The sequence below is a fragment of the Solanum tuberosum genome, unplaced genomic scaffold (assembly GCF_000226075.1).
Source record: "Solanum tuberosum cultivar DM 1-3 516 R44 unplaced genomic scaffold, SolTub_3.0 scf00277, whole genome shotgun sequence".
Lineage (NCBI taxonomy): Eukaryota > Viridiplantae > Streptophyta > Magnoliopsida > Solanales > Solanaceae > Solanum > Solanum tuberosum.
Genome location: NW_006239197.1, coordinates 824,867 through 843,091, shown reverse-complemented (window position 1 = coordinate 843,091; position 18,225 = coordinate 824,867). Strand labels below are relative to the sequence as shown.

Genomic DNA, 18,225 nt, shown 5'->3' with positions numbered 1-18,225 from the left:
ATTGTTGCGATAAAATTATTATGTATTGTTATCTTATATTTAAATTATTATGTTATGTATTATTATTTTAAATTTAAAATTTTCATCTTATCTATTTTTACTTTTTGTGCATTCTTCATAGTAGAAAGTTTAATAATAATATCAAATTATATTAAAGTGATGAAAATTTTAAAAATTGAAATATTATTAATTTGGGATGAAAGTAGTGTATATCAAATAATATATTTTTTAAAATGTCATACTACATTTAAAAATAATTACGAATGTTAGATATTTAATTAATGACCTTATATTAAAAATAATGTGTTAATTACAAAATAATAGAAATATAATAAAATAATGAAAAAGTGAAATAGAGAGTGTAAATAGTAGTTCTCCAAATTTAGAGAATTGCTATTCACCTCTCTATAAATGAAGAATAGAGAGTTAATTAAAGAGTGGTTGGAGAACTCATTCTGCATTTTACTCTCCAAATATAGAGAATGGAGAGTAAAATAGAGGTAGGTTGGAGATGGTATAAGGAGATTATTTGGAAGCTCATGAGTAGAAGTAGTAAAATTTGTCGTGAATATTTGTTGCCAAAAATATAGAATTTAATTATTAATTTTGTTTCGTTTTCAAGTATAATGCCGGCCATAGTTATAAAACTAAGCAGCTTATGATCAGAGGCGGAGCCACGATTTCAGGCCTATGGGTTCTAAATTTTATAAAGGACATTGATCTTAAAAATTACAAAATGCAAATTTTGTTAATGAGATGTGTTATCTCCTGTATTCAAGTTAGTCCAAAAATACAGAAACAGAAAGTAGATGAAATAGACAGAATGATTTTAATCCGAGTCCACAGAAACCACTGTGTTTCCTTAAGAAATTTAATCCCTCACTGTACCCGAGGTTGCAGATTAATTCTTCTCAAGATAAAACGGATTAACCTGTTAAAGAAGTAGCGGTACCTCAAACTCCAATAACTTCAGCGAACGCAAGAACAGCAACAAGAGCACACACAGACTCAATCGATCGACAATTTTGTTTATGTAAGAAAATGTATGCAGAGAGGAAAAAATTTCAGTGTTTAAAACCGGAAAAAAACATCTCTATTTATAGCCATTTACATCAAGGAATGCGTCTATTCAGACAATTCTATTCAGACCCATTTTTCCAGAAGGTTGTTATTTTTCCCAAAAATCACGACTTTTCGAAACGTTATTACCGTTGCATATGAATTTCAAATAAATTTCGTTGCGCCAAATTAATTATGTTATTTAACTAACATTCTGAATTAATTTATAAGAGAAAAGAAATGAATTAACAAGATTGATTACATAAATTTTGTCCAAAAATATTATCAATCAAGCCGAAGCCGAGCGAGCGACGACGACGGCGCGAGGGGCACCTTTTTATTAACCCTTTAAGAACTAAAAGAAGTGTTTCCTAATAGAAGGACAACAATTTCGTTTCTTCTATCAATATGGTAAAAATGACTTTTCATTTTCCCTTCAAAATTGGCTCCCCACTTTCATTGGTTCTTCCTCTTTCCATTTTCTCTTTTTTATTTCCCATTCACACATTGCTAAATCCAACAAGATGTTAATCGTGTTTGAAAATATTTATATATTGTTATTGTAAAAACATGATTTAATAATATAAAAATTTGAGTAATTTATTTTAAAGTTCTAAAATATTATTTAAAAAAATGAATAATTTTTTAAATATAAATTTTGAACATTATTACTATAATCTTCAATATTGTTCTAAGTGAGATTAAAATTATTAGATTCACCATTAATATTTAAGCACCTAAAACATATATTTTACTAGTTTCACTACGACCTTGAATCATTATTGCCTTCAAAAGTTAAAATTTCGTAAAGCATGTTTTATTTAAAAATATATTTTGGACTTGTTTAAGAGTCGCCACTTAATTTTAAAGAAAAATCAAGAAAACTATTGTTTTCAAAAGACTAAAACAGGAGTCTAATGAAAACTTAAAGAGGGTTCGAGATTCTTATTAACATTCTAGGAAGGTTTTTAAAGCACCTAGAATATCCGCTAATGCGGTTATCCGACAACTAATTTATTTGGCTAAAATAATTTTAACTTAGCTTGACTTGCACGATTGAACTATTTTATAGTTGAGATGATTATAAAAGGGAAATATTGACCTACGACCTAAGTGAGATACCTTTTGAAATTTATTCTTTTAACTCTTTTGAAAAATGATCTGTTTAATTAAGTTGTGAAAGATTTTTTAAACTTAAGTTAATAGCACGATCCATTACGCACTTCCACAACCATATAGGCGACAAAAATAAAGATTAAAACAAAACAAAAATAAAATAAAAAATAGAAAATAAAAATTAGTGAATGCAAACGAAACAGATAAATGGATTCTCATGTCTAAGCTAAATTTTAAATCACCGGCAAATCACATCTTCAAATAAATAATAAAATCTTCTCGATATCAAATTAACTATGAAACGCGAAAAGACTCCCGAATCCTATAGCACCGAAGAGAATAAAATTTAAATCTACTCGCAACACGAAATCCAACAAAAACATAGTGCAACTAAACAAATAAAATCGCTCAAGCTCAAGATCAGATCATTGCTAGATTAATCACATGACTGTTAAAAGACAAACATGAGCTACTGTTTCGATCGATTTTTGGTCTTTAAGTATTTAAAGTAAATAATAAGTGATGACCTAAGACAAATAATAGAGGAGAAAACAATAAAAGTGGAACAAAGCATGTCAATAAAACTCGATAATGGGTTCGGAGATAGTTCATACAACAAAACGAAGGAGGCAAGGATTAGCACCCGAATCAAATAGAACAAATGAAATACGATTTGACTGAAAATAAAGCTACTTAAGAACCCAAAAGAAAATGCAACCAAACAAAGTTACAAGACTAGAATAGCAAATAACTCTTACGGAAGAAAAGAAAAACAAACAGACCTAACAAATGACCAAGCTCAACCATCAAAATTCTCCTACTTAAAGTAGCATGCATATATACTTGAACGGATAAAAGTCGATTAAAAAAAAGGGGAGGGGGGGTGGTAACAAGAATAAACTACATTATAGGAAATATGTGACCAACTACTAACATTAAACAATGGCAAATCAAAGGATGAGAAAGGGAACACGTTTCACTGTAGGCAAATAATATATCTTATGCAATGACCAAGCTAACTCTACAAATGTAACTTAATGATGCTAATTCATTATGCCAAAAGGCAGAAATTTTAAACACAACAGCTTGCCAAGCCATTTTAGAAGACAACGTTGTCACATTCAAATAACTAAACATGACAAAGGTGTTATTAAATAAGCAACAACCAGCTGTGCTAAAACACATGTCACACTTCGAGATTCAAGTTGGACCGAGAATATAATTTTAAGCGATTGACATTCCGGACAGCAACCTACTGCTGGTCTTAATCCTCCTATTTAGACAAGAAAAGCGAGGGAAAACCAAGTATAACCTCTCAAGAAGGCTACTAAGGACGAACCTATAAACAGACACATAAGCAAGAAATAATTTTTTCAAGAATAAAGTCATAGAGGAACTAAAACGAAAATTACTAATTCATAAAAAAGGGCAAGAGGGAACAGATAGTGATACAAAACAAAGGAACAAAATCTCATATTTTTAGATAAACAGAAACTAAACCATTTGGATGGCCATCTTATCCAAACTCAACAAAATACTGCAGATAAGAACATGTACTACGGATGACCAGAGAAAAAATAAAAAATATATATAAAAGATCAAAGATCGGACATGCTCACAAATAACGCCAAACTAACTCCAACATAGAATTAATTTATACACAGATAACACTCATGTAGGGAGGCAAGTTATTACCAGCTCAAGACTCATCAACCGAAACTTGACATATAGAGACCAAGACAAAATCAACACATAAATGGAGCGCAAGACACAACCTATAATACGTCATAAGCAGAACAACATAGGAGAAACTAGATTTAAATGAGAACAAGAAAGGATTTACCTCTTTCTGGTCAGCGAAATGAGACAATACGAGCAGACGAGCAGCGATTCTTCCACCAACTACTTCGGAAACTCGAACGACCAGCCAAGAATTTCGAGCTGACTTTTAACAAGGAGAACTTGCTTCTTCGAATTTAAAGGAAAAGAATCGTCTAAACCTTCTCCGATATGATATTTCGCTCAAAGTAGTTCCAACTCCAAATCTTGAATCCCAAATTTTCAACTAAAAGTAAAATCTCAAAAAATAAATTTTTCTCCCCCCTTTTACAGTGAACAACAAACAAATATATATAGAAGGGGATAACTAGGGTTCCGAATTTAGGAGGGAAAAGGCCGAAATCCGGATAGAAAATGAGGGCCCATATTCGAAATTCAAACTCCCCAAATCTTTCACCATTTGAGATAAACATCTTTTTCTGAATTTTCCGCCCCATTCCGAAAGAGGAAGGGAAAGAAAACGTGTGTCTGCCCCTCTACTGCTACGATATTAATGGGGATAAGGACGTTTTGAAGAAGAAACCAAAGGGAAGCAGTAGGGAAGACGACAAAGGGATTTGACGTTGTGTATCTTGACGGAAAAGGTGTCGTTCGGAGCCGTTGTTGTCGTTCTGGCATGTGTTGATGCTGCTTCCGTCTATTTGGGATTGACGTTGTGATTGTCTCTTGTGAGTTGCTGCTTCTTGGTCTTGTTCTGTGAACATAAAAGTGGGCCGGGTCAGGTAAATGAGTGTGGGCTGCTGGTGGAATAGAGTATAAGGGATGGGTTGATTGGGAAATTTAAAAGTGGGCTAGGGATTAATTGGCATTGGGTATTAGAATTGTTTTATGGGTTGGGTCTGCTGAAAAAAGAAATTGGCCCATTTGATTACAATGATGGCCAAATGAATTCAAAATTTTAGTTAAATTGAATTTTAGCTAGCAATTAAATAAGACAAATTAATACAAGTTAATTAAAGAGCTTCTCAATTTCCACGAAATAAAATAATTAACTTAGATATAAACTAACTATTTCAAAAATATAAACTATTATATAACTAAACTAGTCAACCAAATATTCAATTAAAACAAAATCCTTTTGAGACGATTTTCGAATATTTATAAAATACACTAATTATATACATAATTGTATAAAAGACATATTATTATTTAAAAATTATAACAAGTGACAAACTATTTGAAACAACTTGCAAATTATTCTATTATATTTTATTTTATTTTTTTTCGAAATTTCTAAAATTAATTATTCTAAATCATTTGAAAATTAAGAAGCTCGAGATTAATTATTATCGGGGAGGGTCAAAATTAGGTGTCAACAAAGCAAACAACAACTATTTAACATAATCAATTATCAATATGAGGGATAACCGTAGAATCAAATATTAAAAATTAATTTTTCAATAGATAATCAAACAGTGTAAAATAAAACAAATAAGAAAAAAAGTTGAAAAAGAAGAGGTGAGAGTACATAGTACATACCGCAGGGCAGAAGTCGGATGGTAGCAATTAGATTAACAATAAAAGTTAGAACCCTAACTTTTGAAAATAAATTTGGGTCAAAGTTTTTTGAGTGTCCGAGGAGAAATCAATAGTTAGATATTATTTTAGAGTAGGACACAAACACTATTTTTCTGTTTATTTTCATGTACCAATTTTCTGTTTTTTTAAAAAAATAAATAAATATGTAAACCTATGTTATTATCTTTAGGTTAGAAATTAGTTCCAAAAACACATTTTTAATTTACCAATTTTCTGTTTTTTAAAAATTTCTCATATAAACCTACGTATGTTAGTAATTAATTCCAAAAAATATGGTGCTCAATGGGTTTCAAACCCACGAAGTGCGAGCCGATAGACTTCACAGGGTGCACTGGATATAAAATCTACGAAAAAGTCAGTGAGTTCGTCCGAACCCCCTTTCGATACCGTAGATTCGCCCCTGCTTATGATATGATATCAAGTAATATAAATTTAGCTTCTTATGGTTCAATTTTGAAGAAGCATTAAACAATTGTAGACTTTAGAACTAACTTTTTTTTTCCTTCTAAAAACTAAAACGCCTCTATGCTCAACTCCTTCACGGGCACGGGCGGAGAGCCGGAGACAGCTTGGGGTTAGGTAACTCCTTCGGCGAAAATTACACTCTTTATAAGTAGCTAAGATTATATTCTTATGTATATATTATAGATGTTGAACCTCCTTCGAGTAGTTCAATTCGTTTGTATATTTTGAACCACTAAAATCCTGATTTCACTTTGGTTCATTGATATATTTTTTATTTGTTTGTTTCTTTCTGATTTTGGGTATATATATATATGGTAATCCATGCATGTCACTGCTCATGTGATTTTGAATCTTTATTGGCTTTAATTTATTCCTAGTGCAAGATTATGAGAGACTCGAACCAATTTAAAAATAATTAACCTGCAAACGTATGCTCAAGTTCTTAATTACATGAGAAAATTGGTGTTATAATATAATTAATCAACCGTATGTTCGTTCATGAGGTTGAGCTAGTTCCACACGTAACCAAAAAATTCTTGACGAACTGAAACACTGTAATTAATTATAAGTATTTCTTAATTAATCTGTTTTATAGTCTCGTCATTGCTTTTGAATAAGACTTCCTTTTTTCTTCATATTGTTCTGATGCAAACTAGTATGCATGCATGTTTATGTTTTGACTTTCAGAAGAGAAACGAAAAAGCAAAATAATTAAGTACAATATTTAATTAAGCGCTGGCTTTCATATTAAAGGTCAATGGAAGTAGATTCACCTAAACTGTTTCAAAAATAAAAAACAAAAAATCTCAGCCACCTCTTAATCCAAACTAAACTATAAAATTTACCCACTAGTGTAAAGCTGCAGCCTGCAGGTCAATTTCTTGATTGAACAGCCTGTAGGCTAACACACGGTCAAAAATACAAATACAACCAGCACATATATTACTTCTTCGTCTCATAAAATGAGTTATTTTGATTTGAAACGAAATTTAAGAAAAAATGAAGATTTTTTAAATTTGTAGTCTAAAATAAGTGATGGATGTTTGTGTGATTGTAAATCATTTCATTTAGGGAATAATAGACATTTTAAAGTTAAATTATTACTTAGTATAAAAATATATCATTCTTTTTTGGACTAACTAAAAAGAAAAGAAAAGTGAGTAATATAAACGGGAACAACAGAACAGAAGGAGTATTATTTTTCCTTATAATTTGTTTTCTTGTTTGGGATTTTGGTTCTTAGGTGCTGTTGGTGATCGAGTCGGGAATTTGACGATGCAATTTGTTTTCTTAGTTGTATTAAAGATGTGCAAAATTAAATATGTACGATCTGATTTGAATCTGTAATAGATTTATTATTGAGTTGTAATAGTTCCTATTTTGATTAAAGGTGTGTGTTATATAGGTAAACATAAAGTCTTCCTATTTATATAATGGATTGTTTATCCCTTTTGTGGACGTAGATCGATTGACCGAATCATGTTAAATATTTGTGTCTTTTGATATATTTCTTGTTAGTCTTCTTACTCATGGTCTTTCGAAGTTTTCTTTGTTAGCTTCGACATGGCACCAAATTATTTTGGTCCTAACATATTATATAGGTAACTATTCTCTTTCAAAGTTAAATATCCAAAATATCTATAAGAAAGTGATATATATATACTGCAAGATTTCTTGAACCTGTAAAAATTGAATAAATACTCTATGTATGCCATTGCTGAGAATGAAGGATCTAAACTTACATGCACATTGTTATTATCATGAAAAATGACGTGTATACAATCTACATAAACAAAACAAAAAAAGTACTTTGTTTAATCCAAGTAGTATTAAAATTTACCCACTAGTGTAAAGATAGTCTCCAGGTCAGTTTCTTGATTGAACAGCGGCCTATGGGCTATATTCTAGCATTTTTTTAATTGCTGTATTTAAATTCAAACTTTATTTGAATATGGAAGAGATTAAAAATAACGTGGCTGGAAATATAGACCATTTTAATGTCCAGTTCCCACTAATTATATATTACTCTTTAAGAATACTTCAAAACGTTAAAATTATTTTGAAAGCTTGAAACTGTCTCCTAATTAATTAGAAGCAGTCGTAGCTATTGAAATTACGCGTTACCTACCTATCTATGTTACCAAGTAAAATCAAAGACTTCTATTCCTTTCCTATAAATACTCTCTCCATCTCTTTTCTCCTTCATCACTACCTTCTTATAATTAAGTTGTTCATTTCCTAAAATAGTAATTAACCAATTACTCCACTGCTTATCAACTTATCCCTAGAACACATAACGATGAAAAGCGCTAAATTGTCAACTTTGTTCATGTTATATTTTTTCACTGTTTTTACATTTGCAAATGCATCTCTTAAGACCGGTTACTACCATTCAAGCTGCCCAAATGCAGAATCCATTGTCAGAAAAGCAGTCAACAAAGCAGTGTCTAGTAACCCTGGCCTTGGCGCTGGTATCATCAGGATGCATTTCCACGATTGTTTTGTTAGGGTACGTCTCATTTTATTTATGTGAACGTGCTACTGTTTAGAGAGTTAAATAAATTTTCCTTTGATTTTGTGTGTTGAAATTAATAAAAGGTTGGTTCAACTAACAATATCTAACTTCAAATTTTATATGATTCAGGGATGTGATGCCTCCATCCTTTTGGATCCAACTCCAGGGAATCCAGCAGAAAAAGAACATCCAGCAAACAATCCAAGTTTACGAGGCTATGAAGTGATCGACGAGGCAAAAATTGAGCTAGAATCTGTTTGCCCACAAACAGTTTCATGTTCAGATATAGTTGCATTTGCTGCAAGAGATAGTGCTTTTAAGCTTGGAGGCATTAGATATTCAGTTCCATCAGGTCGTCGAGACGGAAGAGTATCCATTAAAGACGAACCAACCGCACACCTTCCTCCGTCCACTTTAAATGCTAAAGAGCTTGAGGAAAATTTCGCGAAAAAAGGACTTTCTTTAGATGAGATGGTAACACTTTCTGGTGCACATTCTATTGGAAGATCACATTGTTCTTCATTTTCTGATAGACTTTACTCTTTCAATTCAACTCACCCACAAGATCCTACAATGGATCCTAAATTAGCCCAACAATTGATGAAAAGATGTCCGCGTCCTTCTACCACTGATCCAATTGCTCCACTTGATGTTGATACTCCAAATAGGTTGGACAATAAGTACTATCTCAATTTGAGGAATAACAGAGGATTGTTAACCTCAGATCAGACGCTATGGAACAGTCCTTCAACGGCTAGGATGGCGAGGAGTAATGCGATTCATGGTGCAAATTGGGCTCATAAATTTGCAGATGCAATGGTGAAAATGGGATCCATAGAGGTTATGACTGGGATGCAAGGAGAGATTAGGAAGAACTGTAGGTTTGTGAATTGATCAAGTGATTCTCTTTTCTTTTATTTGGTTTGTTGATTTTTTAATTGTATCATCATATTTTTTATTTCATTTTCAATGTCAAGAACAAATGTAACTGATTTTTTTCAATTGTAATTTAAATATATTGATTTAAGAGATTTTGCTTATTTTCATGGTAAAGATATGTTGGACAACTTCTATTTATTTGATTAAGAAAATTGCACAAAGAACTTCAGAAAGTGCACTTGTACACTTTTGTTAACAGTATTTGTGTCAATTTAAATGTTATAGTTTAAAAAGTTTATAGATCACTCCAATCATTTGCTCGTTCTTTACATTTTGACGGTAAGGAGATCGAGTTGTATATTTGCAACGAACATTAAGCCAAAAGGTGACTAGCTAAGAAATGTTCTTCATTTTATTTTTGCAGTGTTGGGGTCATGGGTACATATTAATCTATTTATGTAGTGTTATTTTTCAATAAAAAAATGTTAAGTAACTCTCGTATAGTTCCAGCCCTGGTTGCTGGAAGGAGAGAAAGTGTGGTATTTTAGCAAAACGTATTTTGGAAATGTTCTTATTGTCAATTTCCAAGCAGTTGGATGATATTAAATGGAGCAAAATTATAGAAAAAATAAAATAAAACTGAGGAGGAGTTCCAAAATAAAGACCCGTTGCCAGTTGCCACTCTTAACTAGGAACACTTCAAATATGTACACATTTGAAATTTGTATCATGCAAAAAAGAAAAAAGAAAAAACTTTGTTCTTTTTTCTTATAATATAATATAATATTAAATTAGGTCAAATTTTATTAGAAAAAGGCCTCCCTCTTTAAAATATTATGCATAAATAATGTAGAAGAGTTACCTGATAGTGATTAGATTAATATTTCAAACTTGATTCACCTCACCAAAAAAAATAATTAGAACTTCACATAATATAATGTTTTACACGAAGAGTTTAATAAAAGAGAATAAGTAAATACATTATTTTACTGGTATAAATCTATAAGTTTTAACTTGATATTTAAGTTCAGCGTCTTACATGGTAAATATTTAAATACGAAACGAATAGTAATCAAATTGCGGGGATAGCTCAGTTGGGAGAGCGTCAGACTGAAGATCTGAAGGTCACGTGTTCGATCCACGTTCACCGCATTGTTTTTCTCATTTTATTTTGGGCTTGGACCCGAATTCCTTGGGCTTTCCTTTTATTTTGACCTTTTGAGCGAAATTTGGGCTTCGACCCGAATTCCAATTTATTGGGCTTTTAGAGGTTTTAATCTTGTACTTTCCTGTGAAAATTTTGACATGGCCATTTAACTTATACATGTCTTTTATAATTTTTGCACGTATACTAAATTCAGATGTATAAATTATAATGTTTGAAGTTAATGTTTTGACAAAATCAAATTTTCTATATTTATTCAGGGATAAAGAGAGAAAAGAGTTTATTGAGAATGGAATGTATACCGTATCAATTGGATTGGAGTCCGACTAAATTCATATTCGTATATTGCATGATACATTTTTTGAAATGTCATTTCAACAAGACTTTTTGCATAATATGTGTCATATATGGCATAATATAAATCAACTTGAGTGTCTCACGTGAATTACCTTGCATGTGTTTACTTGAAATTTTGGACACATGAGTTTACTTGTTTAGTTTTATATAAATTTATTTATCTATTTGTGTATATCTAAAGTTGGAATTTTGTACGTGTGTGTTTCACTTGATTTTTTTAATTTATTTTTTAAAATTTGAACATGTTTGTTTTAATAGTACTCTTACTATTATATTTCAAAAATATATATTGGAAAAAGGTAGTAGTTTTTAATAATAAGATTAGAGTTTAGACTTGTCTTTTTCTTTCAATTTCTTGCTAAAATAAATTGTAAGACAATGATTGATTAGTAATTTATTGTCATGTTTTTGTTTTGCTCATATATAACTTAGTTTGTTCAATCATCTTATAATGACGTAAAAGTTGGTTGGCATGCATCCTTCAACCGACAGACCTCCCAATAAAAGTTATGTACTTTTCTTCATTTTTATTAAATGATGAAGTGCATCTAAAATCATATCATAAAGTTAAATTAACTTCCATTCAGATATGTTCCACCTAAAATTTTATATATTTACTTTGTCCTTCCAAAAGTATTTAGTAGGCGTGATTCAAGTTGAGATAGTAAAATTGATATCAAAGAATATAATAAAGATGTAGACAATCTTGGATATGAAAACTTTTTTATTTAATTACAGAATTTAAAGTGCCTTAAAAGTATTTTTTTTAAGTTTATAACATGTTCTAATGAATTTATGAAGGAGCATTCTTTCAACCGTCATGAGCTTGACGGACTTGAATAAAGCATTGAAGGAAGACTTTAAGGACATCCATACGATGATGTGGTTATTTTGATAATTTTTGTAATTTAGTTATTTTTATGAAACTAATATAAATAGTCTCTAAGTCTTTATATTATTTGTAATTCAGTTATTTCTTCTAAAGCCTATTCCCCTCATTTCTTTTTCTCAACAATCATACCTTCTTGTAATTTGATTAATCGTAGTAGATAATAATTGTGTTATTATTAAAATTAGTATTCGTATTCGCGCATCGCGCGGATAGTATTATTTAAGTAAAAAATGTCTAAATCATATAATTTGACTTATTTAAACAAATAAGATTGTTATTTAATTGTTTTGATTCTTTTTCTTTTGCCTTAAAATTAATATAATTAATTCACATTCAATTTAAAATTTGAGTATAGTAGATTATTCATAAAATTAAGCCATAATTTTTTTCTTTTCTACCATACTAGTATTCGTACCCGCACAACACGGATAATATTATTTAAATACAAAATGTCTAAATCATATAATTTGACTTATTTAAACAAATAAGATTGTAGAGATTTAGTAAAATCTCAATTGTCATTTCATTATTATATTAACCATTTATATCGTTCAAAACATGTTAAGCATCATTATTATATTAATATTTCACTTAATAATTTGATGTCTTCACCCACTACTGTGACACACATATACATATATACACATAAATTGATAAATATTGTATAAATTTGCACCCATATTCAAGATTGTAAAGTTTATCATATATTCCAGCATAGTAATTTTTCAATTGCACATATAAAAGCATTTTAATTTATGTGAAGATATGACCAATAATTCTATAATAAAAATCATGTTAGTATCTATGATCTGTATTAAAAATTAACAAAGAAATAATGAATTAAGAAAGCATTATATTAACTTCAATAAAGTTGAATAAAAATAACATACAATTCTAAAAAAAAACATTAATTATCGTAAAAATCATCAAATGTTACATTTGTAATCCAAAAAAACATAGAAACTCATTTGATCTAAAAAAAATAATAAGTAGAAAATATCTAAATTTTTATCTTACTAAAATCACAACCATTATAAAGGACTTTTTTTTAGTTAAACCAACCATTATATAAAACATAAAAGCCATTTTGATTTAAAAGTACTTAAAATAAATTAATTCGAATAAATAAATAAAAAACTCTAGTATCATTTTTATGGATTGCTATACATGAGTGTTAAGTAGATAACATTTGTTTAATAGAAGTATTCAACTCAAATATTTATTCTATATGAGTCTTAAGAATAATCGATATGCAAACAGATACACCATATGAATATTATGAATTAAATTTCTCATAAGCTCTTACAAAATAACTAATTATATGGTTAGACACACCATATGAATATTATGAATTAAATTTCTCATAAGCTCTTATAAAATAACTAATTACATGGTTTATAATCTGTTTTGGCAAAGCATTATAGGCAATATTGGCTATATATTACTTACAATCCTAGAGTTTGCATTGTACAAAAATCTGCAAAACACAAAAGAATAAAGTTAATTAATAGAACAATTTTAGATTTTTACTAAAAAAAAGTAAAATACCAAGAAATTCTGTCAGATAGTTTAATCTCAAATACAAATGTAAATCAGATAAACATATGAAATAGACCACATGAATTTGTTTAAAATGATAATGCAAATTCTAATAACTTCTAATAGCCAAGTTGTTTCCTATGATCACCGTGTTTCTTAAAGAAATTAAGTGTGTGACAATATTTTGCAGAGACACCCCATCCCTATTTGAATGTTTCAAACGGTTTGTTGGTTAATGTACATGAGAGATCATGCAAAGAAAAATGGGAGAACAGAATCATGTTTAAATAATTACATATTTATTACTAAATTCTTAAATATAGTTTTTTCTAATTTTCTTTTTCAAATATTCTTTTATCCTAATTTTATGGAGCATTATCTTAAAAATGTAGTGTGACATATTCTTAAATTCAGTTTTACTTACGATTTTTAATAATTACTTATTTTTACAGATCTCCTTCAACATGAATATATATTTAGTGTATAGTTAATTTAAATTTAATCGCTCAATTTTCATATTTAATCGTGTTCACATAATCTGAAATTCCAATTATGTTATTAATTAACATATCATTTAGTTTAAATATTTACTTTGAAAAAATTGATAACTTCTCACCAAAAAAGAGTCCTAAACAATTATGTTTTATTTTTGCTATAAAGAATGAGTAGCTATGGAAAGTTATTTTATTTTTTGTTATTTAAATGTATTCATTCCCCGCAAATAGAGTCCTATACTGCTCAAACTTTCCGCAAAATAAATTCCTAAGTGCTTAAATAATTTGGATTTTTTTTTTTGCTATAAAAAATAGTGTGGAAAGTTAGTTTAAATATTTAATTAAAAAATTTGATAGTTTTTCACAAAAATAGAGTCCTCGAAAAATATGTTAGTTAAAATTTATTTCTAAGTTTTAAAAATTAGTGTCAACAATCTGCAATTTTCTTTGCTCTAAAGGAGGAGTAAATTAAAATATAATCATTTAGATTAATAATTGTATGAATTTGAATTTTCGAAGAAAACCTTAAAGAAAAAGTTAATAAATTATATCTTAATTTAATAGTTTTTTTAATTAGTGGGCAGTTCTCCTATTTACTTATTTAATTATTTAAAATGCCTTATACAGAACGTGTTTTTGATTTTCTTTTTTCATTCTTTTTTTTTTTTAAGTTATAAAGTAATAGAATTCTTTTAATAAAAGTTAATTTAAGTAACTTTTAAAACTATTAATTTTTTATTTTTTTTAAATAATAATATTTTATTGTTTAATCCTATTATAATGTAATTATCAATATAATTTTTTATTTTTATTTTTAAAAGTAGGACTTTCAAATAGAATTTCTTCTCAACTATCACCATTAAGGTAAAACGTTGGAATAGCAAACGACATAAATAACTAATTTAACTTCATGTTTTTCTAACATTTTCCTCATCCTAGACAATCATGTCGAAAATCAACAGAAACAAAGTGAAATTGTCCAAATAAATTAAAAGTGAGTAAAAGATAACCAGTTTACTTAAAAAGAAATTCATTAAACTGCTTCATGAAATTTATCCTAAAACACTTCTTACAATTTTTTCATCACTGTTCACCTCCGTATTCATAATTCAAAAAATAATTACAATTACATGCAATTATATAAAAAAAAATGCATAAATCAAACTACATCACTATTTTCACTAACAAAATTTACTTTTGTATCAAACTGATATGAATGACATTACTCAGTTACATCACCAATAAATCACTTAAACTCAAGTCAGCAACCTTATCATAAAAGAGAATATTTTTGTAAATAATAGATTTTTATGAAAAAGTGGGTTGATAGAATTGTGGGTAGTATTTTTATTTTTTTTGGAAGATGTCGTGGTTATTTTTATAGGGATAAAGTTAGTTACTTGTGTTTTGAAATTCAAATTTTAAATTAAAAAATAGGAGATATTTTTTAAGAATAGAAAAGAGTTATATTAATTGTGGTAGCTTTCTTTTTTTAAAAAAAAAAATCGTTTAAAATATCTATTGATTTTTTCAAAATTTAAAATTTAAATTTAATCCGTTTTTTAAAATAAAAAGTAAAAAATAAAAAGAATAGAAAAGAGTTATTTTAAGTGTGGTAACTTTCTAATTTTTTTTAAAAAATCGTTTAAAATAGCTATTGATTTTTTCAAATTTTCAAATTTAAATTTAATAACTAATGCAAATTAAAATTATTTTAAAATTTTAATTTTTAAGACTAAAAAATGGAGAATTTTTGTGGTGCATGTGTCACTTTTTCTTCTCCTATTATATATAGATATATTATTGCGTAAATTCCTTCTAAGACTATTATACAATTTATCATAATTTTTAGTACTTATTATTTTAATACAACATGTAATCTTTATTTATTATTTTCTTCAAATTGTTATTTTTGTTTAATCATAAAAAATAATACTTACCCCAATTTCTGTTTTTATTAACTTAAATATATTTCAATACAACGTATAGTGTTTACTTACTATTTTCTTCCCCGTGTTATTTTCTTTAGTCATATATCAATAATACATACAACAATTTAATTTTTTATTAACATAAATACCTTTAGTAATAATTCTTCTAATGTTCTATTAATAATAATGATTAAAATTATTTATGATTACTATTAATGTTTTTACATAATTGAGATAAAAATTGTGGTTACGTACACATAAAAATATTTTTGAACAAACAAAATAATTACATGCACTATTAGAGAGTACCTTCTAGTTATATAATTATCTTACAATTATGATAAAGTCAGAAAAATGTAAGTATCTTCAAAAACTATAAATATTAAATTCAAAATTTGAACTTTTAATTAGTTAGTCTCAATTTTTAAAAAATTACAAATATTTTTATAATTTTAAAATAACTAACTTATCACTTTAAAAATTATTTTATAATTCCTAATTAGCTATTAAAAAATTTATATAAATTCTATATTTTAAAAAAATGTCTGAAGTCCACGTTATAAAAATAATAATCTTAATTTTGAATTCGCTTTGATCTAATATTTTGAAACACGTTACTATTTGTGTCAATCTCATATACAATGGTGCATATTCTCTTATTAATTAAATGGTAATTTCTAATTAACTAAATGACCTATTATTTATTTCAGTATTGATAAAATAATTTCAAATTCTCTGATATCTTGTAATATAAGAAGTCTTTTTTGTACATTTAATTTTTAGAATAATTGTATGTTCTATAGGTTTGAAGGTTCTAAATTTCAAAGGCAAACCATTTATTTTAAGTATAGTAACAATTTTAAAAATTATATTTTAAATAAAATTTAACTGAACAAATGAACAAAATTTTGTTCATACTTTAATATTTTATCACTCACAAGCATATTACTGAAAAGCTATAAGTTAGTGGAATAATATGCATAAATCATGATATTCTACATTTATCGATACATTATATTAATAATTCCATAGCACTTAAGATATTCAATTGCACATATTTAGCATTTTAAAAATGTGAATATATTACCAATAATCCAACATTCAAAAACATGTTAGTGTAAATGATTGAGCAAAAATTAACAGAAAATGAAAAAAAAAAAAAAAGTATTAGAATAACTTCACTAAAATTAAATTTAAAAAATAACGTACAATCTAAAAAAAATATTTATCGCCGTAAAAATATCAAAGATTACAAATGTAAATAAATAAAAATATGAAACTCATTTGATTTAAAGAATTTAAGTACATAATATCACAAAAAACAAATCAAATTGAATGAAATAAACTAAAAAGTCATAATAAGACATTATACTTATCAATATCATTATTTGGAGAGGATTTTCAGTTTGATAAATATTGTTCTTCTCTTTCTTGGACTTTCACTTTTTTATTTGCAAATATATTCAAATTTTCTTCGGCTAGCCATCATATAATCTATCTATTCACCCCATAAAAATGAAGATAAGAAGAATGAAACTAATTTAACAAACAACATTACACATTTGAAGAAGAATAGATTCATGGTTCAATCATTTGATTTAAAGAATTTATGTACAAAATATGACAAAAACAAATCAAATTGAATGAAATAAACTAGAAAAAAATAACAATAGGACATTATAGATCTAACAATATCATCATTTGCAGATGATTTTCACTTTGATAAATATTGTTCTTCTTTTCTTGAACTTCTACTATTTTATTCGCAAATATATTCAAATTTTATTCGGCTAGCCATCAAATAATTTACCTATTCACCAAATAAAAAGATGAAGATAAAAAGAATAGAAATAATTTAACAGACATCATTACACATTTGAAGAAGAATACATCCATAATAATTCAATAATAAACACATGTTAGTATAAATGACGGAATAAAAATTACCAAAAAATAATAAAATAAAATAAAAATTCGATTCAAATAATTCAATAATATAAAAACATGTAAATATAAATGATTGAATAGAAAAAATTAACAGAAAAATGATAACATAAAAAATATTAGAATAACTTCACTTAAATGAAATAAAAAATAACACAATCGTTAAAAAAAATATTAATCACAGTAAAAATCATCAAAGATTACAAATATAAATAAAAAAAAAAACATAGGAAACTCATTCGACCTAAAGAATTTAAGTACAATATATGATAAACAAATCAAATTAAATGAAATGAACCAAAAAAAATTCACAAAAAGACATTATAGATCTAACAATATCATCATTTGCAGAAGATTTTCATTTTGATAAATATTGTTCTTCTTCTTCTTGGACTTTCACTTTTGTTATTTGCAAGTATATTTGAACTTTTTTTTCCAGCTAGCCGACAAATAATCTACCTATTCGCTCCATAAAAAGATGAAGATAAGAA

General features: G+C 27.6%; 1 protein-coding gene and 1 non-coding gene across 2 annotated transcripts; both read left to right on the top strand.

The window, feature by feature from the left end:
* The first annotated feature begins 8,244 nt into the window (after positions 1–8,244).
* On the top strand, positions 8,245–9,542 carry LOC102596033 (peroxidase 5-like). Its single transcript, XM_006358511.2, has 2 exons — positions 8,245–8,527; positions 8,663–9,542. The coding sequence occupies exons 1-2, from the start codon at positions 8,318–8,320 to the stop codon at positions 9,425–9,427; spliced, it is 975 nt and encodes a 324-aa protein (XP_006358573.1). The 5' UTR covers positions 8,245–8,317; the 3' UTR covers positions 9,428–9,542.
* A 949-nt stretch (positions 9,543–10,491) lies between these two features.
* TRNAF-GAA (transfer RNA phenylalanine (anticodon GAA)) lies at positions 10,492–10,564 on the top strand. Its single transcript has one exon. It is a non-coding gene; the product is annotated as a tRNA-Phe (tRNA).
* Positions 10,565–18,225: the final 7,661 nt, after the last annotated feature.

Bases quoted from the DNA above. Each gene is read 5' to 3' on its own strand.
- LOC102596033 (XM_006358511.2), top strand. From the start codon at position 8,318: ATGAAAAGCGCTAAATTGTCAACTTTGTTCATGTTATATTTTTTCACT. The intron at 8,528-8,662 runs GTACGTCTCATT...TATATGATTCAG, and splicing joins TCCACGATTGTTTTGTTAGG to GGATGTGATGCCTCCATCCT.